Genomic DNA, 19588 nt, shown 5'->3' with positions numbered 1-19588 from the left:
GGAAAGCCATAATGTTTCTCAAACAGAAAATTTGATCAGAGGGGAGAATTGGCTTTGTGGTTTTGTTGTTGTTTCAAGAAGATAAAACACAGATTTGGTAAAAACAACTACTTTTTTTTTTTTAATACTCTGTCTTTAGAGGCCCCATTTTTTTTCTTAGAGATTGGTCACTGGTAGAAATTTGAAGAAAAAGAATTAATATTTATTGAGCACGTATTATGTGTAAGGTCTTGTACCAGGGCTGCATTAGGATTGCTCTTTTCCTTAAGTGCACATATGAGGTACTACCACTTTTTTTTTTTTTTTTTTTTTTTAGATGGGCAGCTATGGGGATGAGAAAGTTAAGTGCCCTGTGGAGCAGAGCCAGACTCACCTGCCACCTGTCCCATTTGCTCTTCTCACTGTACAGCTTGGTTATCTTGGTTGATTTTTTTTAAACTCTAAAAGTCAAAAATGAATTGAAATTAAAATAGGATTAGCAGAGAGTGACTTAACTACTCAATATTTACAGTCTCGCATGTTATTTAGAAGACAGCTCTGGCCTGAGCTTCATTTCATTTTATCTCAACATACAGCATGGCAGGAAAAGATACTTAAACATGTAGAAGGAATATGTGCTATTAAGTATTCATTTTTTAAAAATCTTTAAAATGCTTAAGATTGTTTTTTTTTTTTTTTTTTTAAATTTAAAGATGGCATTGTAGGGCGCCTGGGTGGCTCAGTTGGTTGGGCGACTGCCTTCGGCCCAGGTCATGATCCTGGAGTCCCGGGATCGAGTCCCACATCGGGCTCCCTGCTCAGCGGGGAGTCTGCTTCTCCCTCTGACCCTCTTTCCTCTCGTGCTCTCTCTCTCTCTCATTCTCTCTCTCTCAAATGAATAAATAAAAAAATCTTAAAAAAAAAAAGATGGCATTGTAGGTGGTATGGTTTTGTCTAAAAATCTGAGTCCTTATTCTTCAAACCTTTTTGTGTATGTACAGTATAATAAAAGGCAAACTTTAACTTCAGGATTTAAAAAATGAATTCGCTAGTTTGAAATGGAGTTATTTAGGAATCAGAACGTAGATGTTTGGGGGATATGATTAACTTTGTACCCTTGCAAATGAGTACTGGTTCTCCTTTGACTCCAAATATCGTACCAGTCCCACTAGGCCTTCTTTGCTTGTGGTGCACAAACTGATCAAAAACGTGCGAGGTGGGCAACCTAATCCACTGTGACCGCTTGGGGAGTTGACTGGAAACAAGGAACGGAATGCTAGGTTGGCTCTTGGGCTTAGCTTTTTAGAGTAAAGGCCAAGAACCCAAAGAGAAGAAATAAAGGCCAGAAAAAGTTCAGGAGGAGGAGGAGGCAGAAGACGGGCAGACTCTGGACGCCTCTTGATGGTAGCAGGGTAGAAATGGAAGCGGCAGAATCACAGACGGCACAACTAGAGTGACTTGATGTAGTTCTGGCTCGCGGAACCACAGACATTACCACACCTGCAGGATCTCAGAACCTTCGGTGTTGGTAAGGAGCTGGGCAGAGCTTGTCTGCTGCAGACCCTGTGACCTGGCTTACCATACTGTCATTTTTAAAAACTCAAACTCTGAACAGCATAATCTTTGAATTATGTCACAGCTGGCGTTTTCATTAACCTCTCTACTGCTGTCTGTGTGCCCAGTGTCTCCCACCTCAGTTTGAGTTACTCACTGCTGTCAGAGTCCTCTAGTAATGTTGCTTTCTCCCCTGGGAAATACTACCGCTCACAGGATAAAGTCCAGACTTCTAAGTGGGGCCAACAGAGGCTTTTCCTAGGTGGCCCTGCTCTGCAGTCTCACCTTGGCCCCTCTGGACCAGGCATATGGCATTAGGGTCAGGTCAGATTCTTTTTGTTTTTTTAAGCTTTTATTTATTTTTGTGTGTGTGTGAGAGAGAGAGAGTGAGAGAGAGCACGCATGAGCACGAGATGGGGTGAGAGAGAGGGAGAAGCAGGCTCCCCGCTGAGCTGGGAGCCCGATGTGGGATTCGATCCCAGGACCCCGGGATCATGACCTGAGCTGAAGGCAGACACTTAACCGACTGAGCCACCCAGGTGCCACCACATAGGAATTCTAAACTCATCCTACAGTCCAGGCCTCTGTGCATTTACTCATGCGATCGTTCTTTGGCTTATCCGCTTGCAGTCTCTTGCTCCTGCCGTAAATGTCATTCCCAATGGTAACTTTCCCTGATTTCTCACCGCTTTCTTCAGTTTCCGTAGCTTTTAGTAGCAAATAGTCATATTTTATTACAGTTCATTGTATTTTCTACCCTTGTACCAACCCAAAAATAAGTAGGATGTCCTCTTTCTCATCTTAATTTCACTAGTGCTTTATAAAGTGCTGGGTACACAGTAACTACTCAGCAAATGCTTTTGAATAGTCAAGGCTTCAGTAATTGCATTAGGCATTGATTTAAATAAATTTCATGCATGGAAAGTCAAGGGCTGAATAAGTGAAAATATACTGTATAATGGTGGGGAGGGGGAGTCCTCACTGTTCTGTAAAATCCTTCCCAAACCCTAGCATATGACCTATTTGTATTCACTTCTGATTTGATGTTGGTGGGTATAAGCTATCAGGCAATAGGAGTGTTAATTTTCAACAGTTGAAAAAGCATAGTGATATAGGAACGTCAGCTGTGCAATATTGAATGACAAAATAGTGGGAACTGATTTCCTGTCAGTTATAAGCATGAGAACATTCTTCATGGATACATTATTTCTTGATTATGTCTTAGGGAGAACAGTGTTAAATGAACGACATGGCCAACATTGAAATAGGTTTAAAAAATACTAGGATATTGGGAATATAGGCAGGTAAATGCTTCTTCACTGACCTGGCCTTGAGAATCTGGTAGTAGAGTTGTTTGTTTAGGTTCAATGCATAGCTTACCAGAGGTGCGTGACATGAAGTACCACATCAACGCGGGTCATGTTACTCTTTCTCAGCCAATCAAAACTAGACATGAGGTAGCCGGATCTGAATGGTAGGAGACATTTTAGATTCAATATGCAAAAAGCACATTCAGGGTAGGGCTGGCTAGGTGAAAAGCAGCCTGAACTGCTCATTCCCCATCAGTGTGGCCAGAGCCCAGCCTATGGACATGGGGTGCGTTGATGGAATTGAGGGGTAGAAGGGGGTGGTATCTCACCTGATGGACATTTTTGACAAGGATTAACCCTGAAGTGGTATTGACAAGAACCAAATTTTGTTCTCAGTGAGCATAATTTTCAACGAAAGGGAGAAGAGTTACAGTTTTGGCACTGAGAGCTGTGTGAAAAATGTATTTAATAAAATTATTTAAGTAAACGTCACGGTGCTTCAAATGCACAAGGGTATTTGGTAGCTGTTACTTTTAGCCAGGGAAAAACTATACTTAAGCTTACATAGAATTTTGGTCTTTTATGTTCTTGGTTTTTATCTTGAAAGTCCTGTAGTTGGAACCTTAGACTGGCATTTGTGGCTCTCTTAAAAGAGGCTTTTAACCTAGTTTTGGCCATCTATATTACATTTTGCATTTTTTCCACTTAAGGCTATATTTTTATTCTTAGCAAACAGCAGCTCTTTTTGTAATAGAATCTCTTTATTCAAGGCAGTATACAATTAGAGTAGAAATGTATGACTTCTTACAAGCTGCCATTGTTTTCTCTTTATAGCCCTTAACCACTCTCTATAAATGTTTTCTTTTTGTTTAAACTCTACCCCCGCACTACGCTTCTTCATCCCGTACTAAGTTCTGTTTGTCAGCCTGAGTTGGGCGGAACTTTGTATTATCTAAGGCTCTATTCCCAGTGCCTAGAGGAATGCCTGACCCATTCTGGTCAGTCATTGATATTTGCTGAATTAATAGAGATATCATAGTAATTCTGAGGACGCTTGTTTCATGAAATGGGCTTTTTGAACTCTTCAGAATGTATAGATTTTCAGGCACTGGCGTGATTTCAGGGCATAAAAATGTCCTCCTTGGCTTGTCTGATTTCTCTTCCCTTGGTTACCTTTTAATCCATTCCTGTCTTTTTTGTTAATCATGTGTGACTGTGGGAAGCATAGACTCTATAGAGGCCATTGTCCCAGGAGTCCTCTTTTATTTTTCTTATGCTTACTTCTGGGCCACGCAAAGTGGCATCTAGTATTTGTGACAGTCCATGATTAGCTCCTTGGTGGTCTTAGGATTCGAGGGGAATTCAAGGACTCGACAAGGACTTTATGAGAATAAACATTGCTCGGTATAAAAGCCACTGTTGGTTGTTAGTTAAGGGTTCCCTTACTACCCGACTGTCATATTGGGAGCTATGGACTCTGGCTCAGGGAGTGGGCTGGATTTCCTAGAACAGATCTTGTCCTCACAGCATGTCTTGGAGACATGCCCTTGACCCAGTGAAGTGAGTTCTCTCTTTATAGCTGTTTATTAAAGTTATCTTCATAAAGAATTGACTTTGTGAAGCCCATGCCTATCAGAGGGGGGAATCTGTGTAATAGAAGAAAAGAGCCTGCGTTTTGGTCAGATGGGGCTGGATTCCAGTGCTCACTCAGTCATTTTGTAGTTTTGTGACTTCAGACAAGTCACTTACCCTCTTTAAGCCTCGGTTCCCCATCTATATAATCTGGTTAATAATACCTACCTGGCAGACCATGGGGGTATTTAATAATAGCTGTGTATATAATCATTGTAGAAAAAAAGCTGTTAAAAGGAGTTGATAAAGTAGCCTGCATCATTCTGAGTTTAAGAGATATGTATTGGTCTGTTGAGGGCGACAACTTTTGAACCTTCCATTCTCTGAAGACATCAGAATACTAAAAATTTTGGAAGCATTGGAGTATTCTTGCTCCTTGCTTCAAACTGAACAGGTCTTGTGGGGGGCCTGGCTGGCTCAGTTGGTGGAGGGTGCAACTCTTGATCTCAGGGTTGTGAGTTTGAGCCTCACGTTGGGTGTTAAAGTCTTTAAAAGAGAAAAAAAATAAACTGAAAAAGTCCTAAAGCCCAGGAAGAAACAAAACAAGACTATTTTGTCCTACCAGTGTTGAAGAGAGCAACAGCTTCAATACCATGTGTGTCCCTGTGCCTTGACCCGATGTGTAAGTACTTCTAGAGGCTTCCTGGTCTTGTGTGTGTTTTTCCTGCCAGCTTTGGAGTCAGGCTTCAGGTAGGACAGGTGAGCAGATGAGACAATTAATACTTCCCGTCATCTTCTAGTACCTTTCTATTTTCCCTGCCACATTTTAATCTTGGGACATTTTCTTTGTGTATATTATTACCACAAAGATAATTATTGGTTATATACAGCTCATCTTCTCCCTTTTCCTGATTTGGAGCAAAGGGAGGGGACTCAGAAAACATATGATGCCCACTTTTCAGTTTTCTGGAGACCAGCTCCGGTCTCTAGCCCAGGCACCAGGGTCTCAAAGGTGTGTATTGATGGATGGTTTGGGCCTTCGAGGGCCTGACTGGAGCTTGCCAGGATTTCTCTGGAGTTTGGGAATCTGGAGTGAGTGAGTGAGTGAGTGAGTGTGTGTGTGTGTGTGTGTCTCCAGAAAAAAAGTGCTATTATTCCTCTCATGTAATCAGAAGTCGCTTTTTTAAAGTTATTAGATATTTTTGGGGCACCTGGGTGGCTCAGTCGTTAAGCATCTGCCTTCGGCTCAGGTCATGATCCCGGGGTCCTGGGATTAAGCCCCCAGTCAGGCTCCCTCCTCAGCGGGGAGCCTGCTTCTCCCTCTTTGTCTCCCTCTGTTCCCCTCCCCCTACCCCAGTGTCGCTCTCTCGCTCTCAAATAAATAAAATCTTTAAAGTTATTATCTATTCTTGGATAGAATCCTTCCTTATGTGGAACTCTTCAGCAACTTTTAGGTTATATCATTTTTTTCCCCTAAAGATATCTGTTGGATAATCATAAATGCTGGCTGCAAGTGAGAAGTGTTCTTTTATACATAACACAGTTAAGAGTAAGACAAGCCTCACCGAGTGTGGCAAGTGGAAGAAGCTCCCCAAATGGAACAGGGTCCCCTCTCCTGGCATGGTTTATATCTTGAGTGTCTGGCTATTGGATTTAACTTTTAAGAAAACTGCAAATGTTACGTTCCATCTTTAGTCAGTAAGTACTCTTCTCCCAGCAGAAGCTTTAGTGGTGGGCACATATGTGGCAGTGGCTGTTTGGTCAGGGGGCTGGGGATGTTTTTTTTTTTTTTTAGGCGTAAATTAGGAATTTGCCTCCAGGAATGGTCTTAGATACCACTGATCTGGTTAATCAGCCACCCACAATTTTAAATTGCAATAGTAGCTTTCCTTTTCCTCCTCTACTGGGTATGAAACCGGGTTAGATTTATACCTTTAAGGTAAGATCTGTTGACACCTGTTTCAATAGTCTCGTTGGGCAAAGCTTTCTCACGATGCTGTTTTAGCCTTTTGCTTAATTACATCAATTCTACCTCTTGTTTTATTGTTTAAGATTTTGGAAGAATGGTCACTTATTTTTCATTAATTTTTGACAAACTTGCCTCTGGTTATTTTGGGCTGCTTGGTTCCTTTAGCCGTAACAGATTTGAAACTGATCTGATGAAGCAAGCATAGCCTGAAGTATGCTCTTATGATTTGATTAACACGGTTCTATTTTAGCATCTCTGGAGAAGAATCTTTATCAGTGGTTAAAATCTTTCTTACTCTGACGAGACACAGAATGCAGCATGAATTGTTTTAATGCTGACTTTGGAAAAGCAGGAAATGCTTAGCGAGTGGACCAAAAAATGATGAGGTTTGGACAGTGATAGGATGTTTTACGTTCTGCATTTATGAGAACTTGTAACAGTTATGTCTGCCTTGTGGCTAGAGAGAGAAAGGAGGGAGGGAGGAAGAGGGGGGAGAGACTGAGGGGCAGGCTGCTGTGATAGGAAAGGTTAGGCGCCAGGGAGCCCGCCAGGGTGTGACTCATGCGCCTCGAGGCTGGGTGATGCAAGGCACGCTTCTGACTTCTCATTCATGTCTGTTGTCAGGGACAAGATCACTGGGCTGGTGTGTGTCCCAAAACTTGGTTATCTCTCCTTTATTGACAGTGAAAACAGCAAGGTGGTCAGTGGCACCTCAGTATAGTAAAATGCTTTCTTTTAAAATAACTCGGTGCCAAGATGAATACGGGTTGCTCAAATAATGACTTCTGCTCTTACTAAGAAAAATTGATATTGGGACGCAGATTTGCCTGGTTTCTGAGGTGACTTGGTGGATTATAATCTGGTTGCCATAGCAACCCAGCAGCAGGGAAAATTACAGGAACGAAACATTTGAAGAGAGGTATTTTAGTAGGATGCTTAAAAAGCTCTTTACCTATCATCTTTCCCCACTGAAGAAGCAGGGTGGGGTTCAGGAATTGGCCTCCGTAAGCAGAGAGGGGGATGGCATAAATGGCTTTTGGAGGCTTGGAATTGTGGCCTGGTGTCTGTGACCGTTAAGGAGTCATTATAGACACTTTTCATGCAGTGTGAGGAGCAGGTAATGTGACAGAATCTGGAGCGTACCCCAATTCAGAAATCCCTTTTCTTGCCTGGAACTTTCCATAATACTGGTGAATTGTACTTTCAGGACCTGCGTTCAGGACACGTTGTGTGACAATTATGAGAGCGGTGGAGGAGAGAGAGTACATGAATTTGGGATTGTCAGAGAATATCTGGGGCATAGGCTTGATGTCCTTTGATTTTTTTTTTCTAACTAATTAATTCTCCAGGCCTATATTATAGGTCTTATCCCCACAGGTTTCAACACAAGCAAATGATTTCTGCTCTATTACAGTAATGTTGGAATTGGTCTAAAGACTTTTTAAAAGACATGGATAATTTTCTTTATTGGAGTGTTTTTTTTTTTATTATAGTTCTATGTTTATGTAAAAATAAAGTTAAAACTATTTTCATGTTAGGAATGACTTTAAAAGCTCAGTTTCAAGAAAGCAATTGAAATGTTTTAATCACTCTGTAGAGATCTGAAGGGATTTCCTTTTGAGTTCTTAAAATGGCACAGTGTGTTTACATTGGTGAGAATTTGAATACTTAAGACTGAAAGATTATTGACACAGTTACTGTACAGGAAAAATAAATTGCCTTGAAACCACCGTTATAATTCAAGATAATGAGAAGCACCAGGGATGAAGCTTGGACGGCTTTTTCCTGAATGATCTTGTTTTCTCCAGTTAATGCATTTCCTTATTTGAATAATTTTAATATCCCAGCAGTGTCTCCTGTGGTGAATTAGTAGAAGAAGCAAAATACATGGATATTAAAGGTTTAGGTTTTAAAAATGAAACGGCTTTGATCTCAAACATTTTTACAGAACAGAAATTACAGTACATACAGTAAATAAAGTTGACTTTTAAAAAAAAAGTTGACCTTTTAAATGGAATATTATGAAAGCTTAATTTCTAAGTTAAAATTTTTGTTTGCAATGTTTTTTGTTGTTTGCAATGGTTTTCCTTTTGTTTTACGACTTTCATTCATTTAGTAGAAATAGTTATTAAGCACTTATTCTAGGCCGGGTATAGTTTTGAGCACTTAACCTTATGCCAGATCTTGTCCTTACAGAGTCAATCTCAAAGACGCAAAGACAGACCCTAGAGTAATTGCTTAACTAATTGGAGTTGTAAAGTCTAGGAAGGAGAAGTAGGTGTGTGGGCGCAGGTGCCTGTGTTACAGCATACAGTGGAAGACCCAACCTGTCCTGAGAAGCAGATGCCACTTCTTAAGCTGACAAGAATGCATAGGCATTAGTCACTCATTGGGGAAGGAGTAAGGTGGGTGGCAGGCAGAGATGAAGAAGGACAGGGAAACCATTACAGATAGAGGGAACGTTATGCTTGATGGTTTCGATGCAGGGAGGGACAAGGTTTGCTCCAAAAATGCTAAGGTGCATGTGACACTCAACATCCTTCCAGTTTCCAGAAATGTACAGTCATATTTTAATAGTATTAACCTTGCACATGGTGATTTTTTTAACTACAGTTTTTATTTATTTATTTATTTTAAAGATTTTATTTATTTATTTGACAGAGAGAGAGACAGCGAGAGAGAGAACACAAGCAGAGGGAGTGGGAGAGGGAGAAGCAGGCTTCCCGCCGAGCAGGGAGCCCGATTTGGGGCTCGATCCCAGGACCCCGGGATCATGACCTGAGCTGAAGGCAGATGCTTAACGAATGAACCACCCAGGCGCCCCTTAACTACAGTTTTTAAACTTGGATTACATCCTTTGATTTGTATTTAGATATAAATTAGTGATGTTTCTTTCTGTTACCTACAGGAACTAGATGAGATCTAAAACTGAGGCTCTTAAAAGAACATACTTTGCCATTGCTGTGCATGGTCTAGTCTTGGAAGTTGTCTACTTATATTAAATATTAGGGGTGCCTGGGTGGCTCAGTCGGTTGAGTGTCCGACTCTTGGTTTCGGCTCGGGTCATAATCTCATGGGTCGTGGGATTGAGCGCCCTGTGGGGTTCCTTGCATCAGCGGGGAGTCTGCTTAAAGAGTTTCTCCCTCTGCCCCTCCCCGACTTGGTGCGTGCTCTTGCGTGTGCTCTCTCTCTCTCCTAGTTAAATAAAATTTTTAAAATAAATATTAATGTTCACTGACATTTAGAGAATAGATTTTAAAATTTGAGTGTTTGAGGCCTATTTGCAATATTATTCATTTATTTTATAGTGTTTATTATTATTTCCAGAACTTATACAAATACTTTATTTTCCAAACATTTTTCTTATCAGTTGCCTTCTTTTGTTACACAGTAGAATCATATGACCCAAGTCAGTAATGGACACTTGGGAAAAGTATGCTCCATGGTGTTTGCCCTGAGCCACGTTTCTGTGTGCCATTTTCCTTTATAAGCAGAGGTTCTGGTCTACTTTCTTTTCGATTTCTTGTTTCCAAGTTAGTGTAAGAAAAAAAGGAATTGTTGTGAAAGTAAAAAAAAAAAATTGAGCTTTTTAGTACCTAGCATCATAACCAACACAGGAGAATTCACTTAGCTAAATTCAAATGCATGTACTTACCCTGCTCAAAGCTGAACCAGGTCTAAGACTCATCCTCTTGTGTTTATACAGGATTCTGTGCCACATACATCCTGTCTAGTACATAAATTCAGGTAATAAAACTGTTGAAGAGAAACCCCAGATGCTTTGATATTAAGTTGAAATTGATATGTTATTTTGCAGGTCATTCTTGTTCAAGTTAATCCAGGTGAGACTTTCACAATAAGAGCAGAGGATGGAACACTTCAGTGCATTCAAGGTAAGGAAATTCTTGTAAGCCTTCTAATCAAAGGAGTTTCTCTTTTATTTCTTGTTTGAAGGAAGAGTAAAGTTTTTCCTTGTGTCTGTATTTTCCAGAAGTAAAGTTTATTTTGGATTTTTAAAGACTTTTTAATCTTTCTATAAGATAGGGTCTTGATGCTAATGTAGGCCTGTGATAAATAAAGGGACAAAGTTAAATACCTCTAGTATTCTGTTGACTTTTAAGTGAGTTAATTTAACTTGGGAAGCCTTGCTTGCATTATCTTTTAATATATTATGGAATTTGGAAAATGTTGAGATTTTGAAGGACTTTAAATTTTCAATTGAGAACAAGAACTTTTTAAAATTAGTTCAAAAGTTTCAAATAAATACTGTGATGCTAACCAGATGATGTTTTTTGAGGTAAAATCTATATCAAATATCTGCTATTTGTTACTGATTAACAGATTACCCCAAACTTTAGGGACTTAAAACAACAACATGTATTATCTCACAGTTGTTTGTGGATCAGGAATTTTAGGCACAGTTTAGCTATGTCCCATGACCCTGGGCCTCTCAAGATCCCCAAATCCAGGTGTGGGCTAGAGCTGCCCTCCTTGCGAGGCATGTCTAAGTGTCAGTCTGTTTCCAGGCTTGCTTGAGGGGTTGTTGGTGGGATTTAGGTTTTTGTGTACTATTGGCAGGAGGCTTCCCTCAGTTCCTTGCTAAGTGGCTTCTCCATGAGACAGCTGGTTTCATCAGAGGAGCAACTAGAGGGCAAGGGGGCAATACTAGGTCCAGCCCACTCAAGAAAGGGAATTTGCGCAGTGTGGGAACACCAGCAGGTGGGAATCACTGGAGGCCGTCTTAGAAAACTGCCCATGATGGTCCACCCTCTGTCCCTAATAAGTCATGTCCCTCCATATGCAGAATCCTCTCTCGAAAGTTCTCTAAATGTCTTAATTCCATTACGGCATCAGCTCAGAGTCCTGAATCTTGTCATCTAAGTAAGTTCCAGGTAGGTGACGTTCCTTGGGTGTAGATCTTTAAGTATGGCTCCTAGGGCATTTCAGTTACTTCCTGGTTGTGTAATCCAGTGCCGCCTCTCTCTAGTTCACTTTGGAAAGTAGTGACTTAGGCCCTCTGAACCATAGGAAGCTCAGTCCAGATCTGTAGTTAGCCTGTAAACACTGCTGTGTTGGAGGGCACTGTTTGTGGTAGCTTTTTTGGCAGTGATTGGGATTATAGGGCAAATGGCAAATTGGAATGTAATGGAGTTCAATACTAGGTTATTGATTGGCTAAGACTCTGATCAGAGGCCTGTTTTAATTTTTGGACTTGCTCGCCAATACATAAATGAAGGGAAATGCCCTTTTGTTTTAGTTTCTCATAATGAGCTCCATGGAAAAAGGTGATTTTTCTACTGCTTTGTTTTAATAGCAGAGCATGCTGCTTTGTAGTTTTGCTACTTAATTTTGTTTCTATAGGTACAAAAACTAGGGAAAAAACTTTTACTTTTGGAGAAATGAGTGTATTTTGAAAGATTCAAGCCTAATGAATTTTAACTGCAGTTAGATAATCTGAAATGACTTAACTGTTTTATTAATGATTTTTACTGATTGCATTTCTCTGACCATTATGTTCCTGAAATTGATCTTTGGTGTTCTAAGCCATTTAGAAACTGAATCTGGTCTTTGGTGATGAATCATACAAAGAAACTTACAGGTAAAAGAAGAGAGGAAGTAATTATTTTAAAATAGTATGGGATATAGAATCTTCTACCTACTTGTAATTCTATAATAAATGGATATTTTCAACAAATAAAACCTCAAAATCCACTCTTAAAAAGAATCATGCTATAGAAAAATTAGATAAAAAGTCATTTCACCTACATAGAATGAACCTGGTATTTTCAGTTCAGTAAGAAAGCATTTGAGCTTCTGATCATGGTAACATTGGAGCCCTGTGAATTAATTGGCAGGTAGACTATGTTCCTCTACAACCGAGTGTATGTAATAGAATCCATAAAAGCAAGTTGCTGAATAGATCTGCATATATGAAATACACTCTTTTATGCCACCTGCTTTTATTGTTCTGCGTGCATGGGTGCGTGTGTGTGTGTGTGTGTGTGTGTGTTCATCAGGTTAGCCTCCCCCCTCTTTTTTTTTTTTTTTTTTTTCAGTTCATGTCAGTAACTGGTGTATTCTGCAGGGAATGTTGCAAGTATATCACTCTGTTCACAGTGGGAGCTTTGTATTTATTCGTGATGATACTTTGAGATAAGTGACATTAACACCCCTTCCAGTGATTTCAGAAATGCCTTTGACTAAAGCAGAATTGTGGAGCCATTTATCTTTGGCTTCCCCAGCCTTCCTATCCTTTGTTCTCTTTTGAACACCCAGATGCTATGGTTATCTCCATTTGGGGCATGGTGGTACCTGGCCCAATTAATTGAAATGACACAGGATAGGATGCAAGGGACCAGAACAGGGAGGTAATTGGTTTGCTAGGGCTTGAGAACCCCTGGGGCGGCGACAGGATGACCTGCAGGAGCTGGAAGGAACCTGGAGTCCAGACCCTCTGACTGTCACCATTGCATCCTAGGCAGTCACTGAGCACCGCCCCCCACCCCGCCCCATATAAGCCTTCTTTGGGAGTGCTAGTGTAAGTTAGTGAATGCTTCACTCCAGGTGGGTAGAGCATATTAACATAGAATGTGGGAATAGGGAATATATTTGTAAATTCCAACACAAATTGTAACGTTATTATCCTTTCACTGTGATTGACATCCCTAATACCTATTTAGCTCTTATGCTGTGCTTTGTATTCTCTCAGTTAATGGGTATGATAGATAAACATGAGGCTGAGGCCCATGGAGGTTCATTTACACACCTAAATTCACACAGAAGATGCAGAGTTGGGTTTTCATCCCTGGTCTCTCTGACTCGAGAGCATGAGCTCTTCATGGGTCCTGCTCTGTGTATACATCAGGGAACTCCAGTATTAGCACTCCATTCTTGTTGGGCATGTGACAAGAGCAAGGTGGGTTCCTATTCCTGGAATAACAGGATTCTGGGCAGGATACCAGCTGAGTACTCAGATGGCCAGTACTCAGATGGCCAAGATCAAGTAGAGATGGTTTGCAGAGACTGGGTCTTTGGGATAAGACAGATGTCCTGTTACCAGAACTAAGAGCAGATAGTGTGACACAGGAGTACTGATTTAGAATTCCTTAAATTCTTTCTTTTTTTTTTTTTTAAAGATTTTATTTATTTGACAGAGAGACACAGCGAGAGAGGGCACACAAGCAGGGGGAGTGGGAGAGGGAGAAGGAGGCTTCCCGCGGAGCAGGGAGCCCGATGCGGGGCTCGATCCCAGGACCCTGGGATCATGACCTGAGCCGAAGGCAGGCGCTTAACGACTGGGCCACCCGGGCGCCCCTCCTTAAATTATTTCTGCCCCAAGTTAGGACAGGGCCCAGAGTTCAGGTGGGCTGAGCTTCTCGGTGGGGCTTCCAGCTCCAGCTGCTGTACGATGAAGGGTCCAGTGGGAGAGGACTGGTAATGGGGGAGGCAGTCTTCTTGCTTACCTTTTAAAAGCCTATTAGGAAAAGATCTGAAATTGAATCATATTGTAATGGGAATTTGTGAAAGAAGCATTTGCATTGTACTAGAGATTAAAGTGAAGAGAATGAAGCTCTAGCTGTGCTCTTTCAACCCCACCCAGCAGGTGGGAAGGGGGTGGTTTTGGGGTGTGGGGTGTGGGAGGAGTGGTGGTTGGAAGTGGCCTTTCTGGAAATTTTGAAGTCATAACCATTGCTTATACCACGATTGAAACTGTCAGTTTAATAACTTGGCTATTTCACCACTGCTATTTCAGCAGGTTAGGGATTGCTGCTAAGGGTGGGGGTGGGGGATTAGGGGTAGGGAGTTGAGCTGGTTGCCGGGTGTTCCTGGAAACTTTGGAAATTACGCCATTTGAGGTCAACCGTCTTTACTTGCAGTCGAATTTGTTAGCCTACTCATGTTCTCTATAGGACGTTTATGACGTCATTAGACAGCAGAAGCTCACTGTGGTGCCATGAAAAGGCAGTTTGGAAATTCAGAGCAAGTCAATATAAAGAATATGGTTACTCCAGGGGGAAAAAAACAAGATTTTGTTTTCATGAGAATGTCCTTGGTGATAATGAAGGAAGAAAAACACAGGAAACCTACAATATGCTGTGAAAGCAGATTCATTTCTAATGGAATATTTCTTAATATTTTCCATGAAACATGAATCATAGGTCCTGAAGGGGCCACAAAAGGTCATAGTTTATTCTCACTTGGAGGCAGCACTGTACCTATGGCATCCTAGACAAAAGATTTTTCTTTTCCTAGGCCAGATGAAAGTATAAAGAGCCAATTGTTTGGGGGGGGGGAAAAAGGAATCTTAGCAATCAATATGAATTCTTGCCTTTGCTTAAATTCAGGAATTAATAGAGGGCAGCTGCGGGTCTGTCCCATTATGTTTCATATCCTTGTCTGGGCTGAGGTGCTGGCAACGCAGCCTTCCTTCCTGTCCACACATGCCATCTTTTTATCTGGGCCATTTCTCCCTTCCCTGTAAAATCCTTCAGCCAAAACAAATAACCACACTTCCTTTAGGGCTCCAGGTCTGTCTCCTCTGGGAGCCCTCCTAGACCACTCCATTCCATTTCGACCTCTGCTTTCCTGGAGGAGCAGGTAGAGGTGGCATTGTGTATAACAGTCTGCTTATCTGTGTGGACCCTTCTTGGGCTCTTGAATTTGACTGTGAACCCAGTTGTGACACAGTATCCTCACCCTACCCACCGGCCCCGCAGCCTCTTAATAATTGCTTAACTAGATCCTTGACTGGCTCTGGCATCCCATCAGGTGTGATGATCTTTCTTTTAAATTTTATTATTGTGCTCGGAGCCTGAAGATGTTTAGTTCAATACTTTTTCATGGTCTCTCAAGTCTCCTAGAAGAACTTTCACATTTCCGAAACATTGGATAATTGAAGCTAATCAGTTTCCTTTAGAGAAACATGTTTAGAATCTAAAGTACTTTCATATTGACCCAGTATTAAAACTGCAATTTTTATTTTTTATTTTTATTTTTTTTTTAACGGAGGCTTGTGTTTTATTCTTGGCCTGTCAGCTTCCCCCATGGGGGAGGTAGGAGGGGTGGCGTAGAGGGAAGGGAAGAGGGGCTAGGAGGGGGCAGACTGCAGCTGCCCTTTGTACACATATTCCAGTGCAGTGGCAATGGTGCGCATGTCCAGCTCGATGCTCCAAGCCCAGTTCTCCACATCCCCGATTTCCTTGAGTGCCTGATTGAAGTTCTCCACCATCCCGATCCACTGGCCTGTTTGCTTGGCAAACTGGGCAGCCTGGACCTGTAGGGTCTTCACTTCATGGTCCAGCTTTCTCTGGTTCATGTAGGCCTGGGCCACACCCACATTGAGGTGATCCACCAAAGCTTCTGTCAGGCAGGTCGCTGCATTGATAGCCTCTCGCCTCCTCTTCTCCTGCAGCTCCTTGCGTTCGTTCTGCTTGGCCTGGTGTTCCTTCAGCAGGCGGGACAGCATGGTGGCGGCGGGCTGGGGCTGGGCACTGCAATTTTTATTTAAAAAAATTTTTTTTAAAGATTTTATTTATTCATTCAAGACACAGAGATAGAGAGCATGAGCAGAGGGAGAGGGAGAAGCAGGCTCCCCGCTGAGCCGGGAGCCGGATGTGGGGCTCGATCCCAGAACCCTGGGATCATGACCTGAGCTGAAGGCAGATGCTTAACCATCTGAGCCACTCAGGTGCCCCAAAACTGCAATTTTTTTTTTTAAAAAGATTTTATTTATTAGAGAGAGATGGGGCCGGGAGGGGGGGTGGGCCGTGGGAGAGGAAGAAGCAGATCCCCCCGCTGAGTAGGGAGCCCGACCTGGGGCTCGATCCCAGGACCCCAAGATCATGACCTGAGCTGAAGGCAGATGCTTAACTGACTGAGCCACCCAGGCGCCCCCAAAACTGCACTTTTTATTTGTGTGGTTTCTTTTTTTTAATTCGTGTTTTGAGACTTATATACAAACCGTGAGCCTGAAGAAAATAGATGGATGTCATGGTGATAGAAGAAAAAAGATTAAAGTAAAATGCTTGGGAAGTACCATTATTTTAATAAAGAATAAAAGTTCAAATATACTATTTGAAGATACGCAATTGCTGATGCTTTTTGCCCACAATAGATACCCTTTACAGATGTGGTTTACTCTGCTCACTTGTACTGAGTGGGTTGAGACCTGGAAATGACAGCAGAACGTGTGGTAGGAGGGGACTTGAGGAGACCCCTCCTCCAACACGGCCGTAGCTTGGCTGCCATTAGAGTGTGGAACTTTTCCCTCCTCTCCTTATTCTCCGCAAGCCTTCTTCAGCTTGTGTCAGATTCCCCTCCTGCCCCACTGAGTGTGGGAACTGTATCGTTGATGAACACCACACTCTGCTCAGGGGCTCTGTGAATGACACCATTGAGAGCGGTTCCACACTTCTGAATCTCCTCGTTTGTCTCCCACCCCCTCCCCTCTTTGTATGATTCAGCACCCAGGCTGCCACAGGGACTTTAATGTTCCTTTTTTTTTAATTCCCTCATTTGGTACTTTTAAGTGCATTTATTAGACTTGTTTGGCACATTAAAACACTGACCTGTCTGTCGTTCGTGCTAAGAATTTGATGACAGGTCCCGGGGAACTCTGGTCTTTTGCTTTGTGAATGGAGAAATGACGTGAATGGTGTCAGAACAGACGTAGACTATAATTTCACAAGCGAAGCTTCTTTTGGTCTACTCCTTTAAAGCAGACTCCGCATATAAATAAGAAATTCTCGTTTTACTGGCTTAAAACCAAGGGAGAAGACCTGTGGTGAATGAAGTCTGTCTTCTAAGGTTGATTAGAACTCTTACCTTGGCTTACATCTGCAAACAAGTTTTTCATCAGAAATATTTGGGTGGTTTGTATGTGAGTGCCTTACCTTCTTCTGAATCTTTGCAAACTTTCATTACATTGTTATTTGACTGTATTTGTAGAATGTCTTATAAGTGGAAAAATTTTTTTCTTATTAAAAGATGATTTTGAGAGGTTCTTTTGCTACGCAAGAAACTGCCGTGGAAAACTCATTTCGTTTGCAGTGGGCGAGGAGGGCAGTTTGTGAGTGATGGCTAATCTGAAATGTTATCGTGAAGAGTTGGGCCTCCCTTGAAAATCTCTTAAAATTGCCCAGGCTAGCTCCAGTATCCTGTCTTATCTTTCTGATTGATCCAAAACTGTATTTGGTGAGAGTTATTTCAGTCCTCCAGTGAGGTTCTAAGCTGGGAGGGTCTGAGTTTCTAGGAAAACTTTGAATTAACTCCGTCAATTTGCCAGTTCATTTTATAGCTCTGAAATGATAGCTTCAGGACAAAGCAGTCTTTTGCCTGGGTGTGTGTGTGTGTGTGTGTGTGTGGTGTAATATTGGGTCATGAGTCACTTACAGTGTTTTGCTGTATACCTGATCCCTGAAATGTTTGAGAGCTTTATTTTGAACGTGATGATTTGGCTTTTCTGTCCTACATAGACATGTACAGCCATTTGTTGCAAGCAGGCATTCTGTGGGTGGAGAGGCCTCTTTCAGACCCTAGCTTGTTGCTGAGCAACTAGAAGTTGACCCGTAGCGTGGTCTCCACGAGGGCTGGTAAGTACTGATGGGCCTGGAGCAGAAAGTGCCGTTTCCGGAAGGGATGGGGAGGAAGGTGTGTGATGGTACTTGGAGCTGTCATCATGCTGGGATTGGGTGATGTCATGAGCCTGGGGTCCATCAGTGCCAAACTATGTTGCTTCCCACGAGCTGTAACGTCCCTGTCAAGGGAGGTACCCAGTGTGTCTGCTGCTGTCTGGCCTTCTCCTTCTGCCCTTGCCAGTTATCTTGATGGTTTATAGCTGTTCTTGCAGTTATGTAATTAAGACAAAAAACCTCACCCAGTATTCATCGTCAGACATTGGCCTTTGTCTCCAAGTAAAGTTTTAGTGATGTGATTTGTTAGAAGTTAATAAAGATGATGTTTTAAATGTCAGTGCTATGTAGTATGATCCCTGGTTGTTTGCTAGCTAATGCTTAACCTCTTAGCCTCCGTTTTCTCTCATAAGGTGGGGATAATGCTAATACCTGACCATCGGAAGAGCCATCATCATCACCATTATCTAGTAATGGACGCAGCTTTGCTGATTATTTTTGTTCTAAGGAGATGTCATGATAAATTGTGGGCTGTGATGTGATTATCCTACTCATGGAAATCAATGGAAGAAGGTCTAGCCTCCATTTTACTGCCTAGATATACTAGGCTTGCTTTCATGGGGTTGATGGTGATGGCAACAGATCAAATGTTTCTGATGAAGGTTTATGGGATGCATATATTGTTCAGATGCAGGTGGTGGATAAAACCACAGGCCTACTGTTCCACGTATTTAAAGTAAGCTCTGTTGTAGTTCAAGTTTCAGTTGTTGCTTTCCTTTGGGGATCATAAGTAGTTAACTCTCACAGCAGGCCTGAGCGTCCATATTCAGACAGGCCTACAAAGCACTTCCTCTGGATATGCCTTGCCTTTTACATTTCGATTAAATTCCACACTACCTTTTTTTTTTTTTTTTTTAATTATTTTTTAAGTAGGTGCCATGCCCAGTGTGGGGCTTGAACTCACGAACCTGAGATCAAGAGTCACATGCTCTAGCACGGAGCCAGCCAGGGGATCCAAATTTCATACAACTTTTAATTTTCATTTAGTGTGTCCTGCTCTTAGGCATGACTGAAGGGCTGTAAGGCATATGGGTGAGATCTTGGTGGGTCTTGGAGTGAGATTACCTGGTTTAGAAATTCCTTGCATTTTGCTTATATATCACAAAATTAGTTACTTCTCCACACCTCTGTTTTCTTATCTGTAGAATTGGAATGACAGTATCGGTCTTGAAGTGTTACCCGGAGCATTAAAGGACATACTGTGTAGGAAGTTTCAGAGTCCTTGTAAACTCCAGTAAATAGGAGCCATCGTTAGGTGCCCAGTCCCCATTATGGCCAGATGTTGAATGACTCTTCATTTTTGTTACCTGTCATTTTTAAAGCATTCCAGGAGAGCCTCAGTGAACTTGTGGGATTGGTTAGGATTTTCTTTTAGATGTCTCCACATTCTTGTTGTAATGCTTCAAAATAACACACTTCAAAAACTAGGCGATGGGAATTTAGCTTGTGTGCCCTTTCGCCTTTCAGACTTGCTGAACAATGGTTAAAATGTCATTTCTGAAGTTACCACTGCT

At 41.9% G+C, this 19588-nt stretch overlaps 2 protein-coding genes across 10 annotated transcripts in view; one reads left to right on the top strand and one right to left on the bottom strand.

Annotated features, from left to right (window-relative positions):
* The window catches only part of FNDC3B (fibronectin type III domain containing 3B), a 343320-nt gene that overhangs the window by 87745 nt on the left and 235987 nt on the right, over positions 1-19588 (top strand). For all 9 annotated transcript variants that reach the window (XM_073897214.1, XM_073897217.1, XM_073897186.1 and 6 more), the window contains one exon: positions 10202-10277. In XM_073897214.1, the coding sequence (XP_073753315.1) occupies positions 10202-10277 (76 nt within the window). The remainder of the gene's footprint in view (positions 1-10201; positions 10278-19588) is intronic.
* LOC112829322 (biogenesis of lysosome-related organelles complex 1 subunit 1-like) lies at positions 15378-15867 on the bottom strand. The gene has a single exon (XM_073897181.1). The coding sequence runs from the start codon at positions 15848-15850 to the stop codon at positions 15473-15475; it is 378 nt and encodes a 125-aa protein (XP_073753282.1). The 5' UTR covers positions 15851-15867; the 3' UTR covers positions 15378-15472.

This window comes from Callorhinus ursinus, unplaced genomic scaffold (assembly GCF_003265705.2).
Source record: "Callorhinus ursinus isolate GAN/ISIS: 27379988/994484 unplaced genomic scaffold, GSC_fseal_2.0 scaffold1, whole genome shotgun sequence".
Taxonomy (NCBI): domain Eukaryota; kingdom Metazoa; phylum Chordata; class Mammalia; order Carnivora; family Otariidae; genus Callorhinus; species Callorhinus ursinus.
Note: the sequence above shows the minus strand (reverse complement) of the source record. Positions and strands in the feature narration are given on the sequence as shown.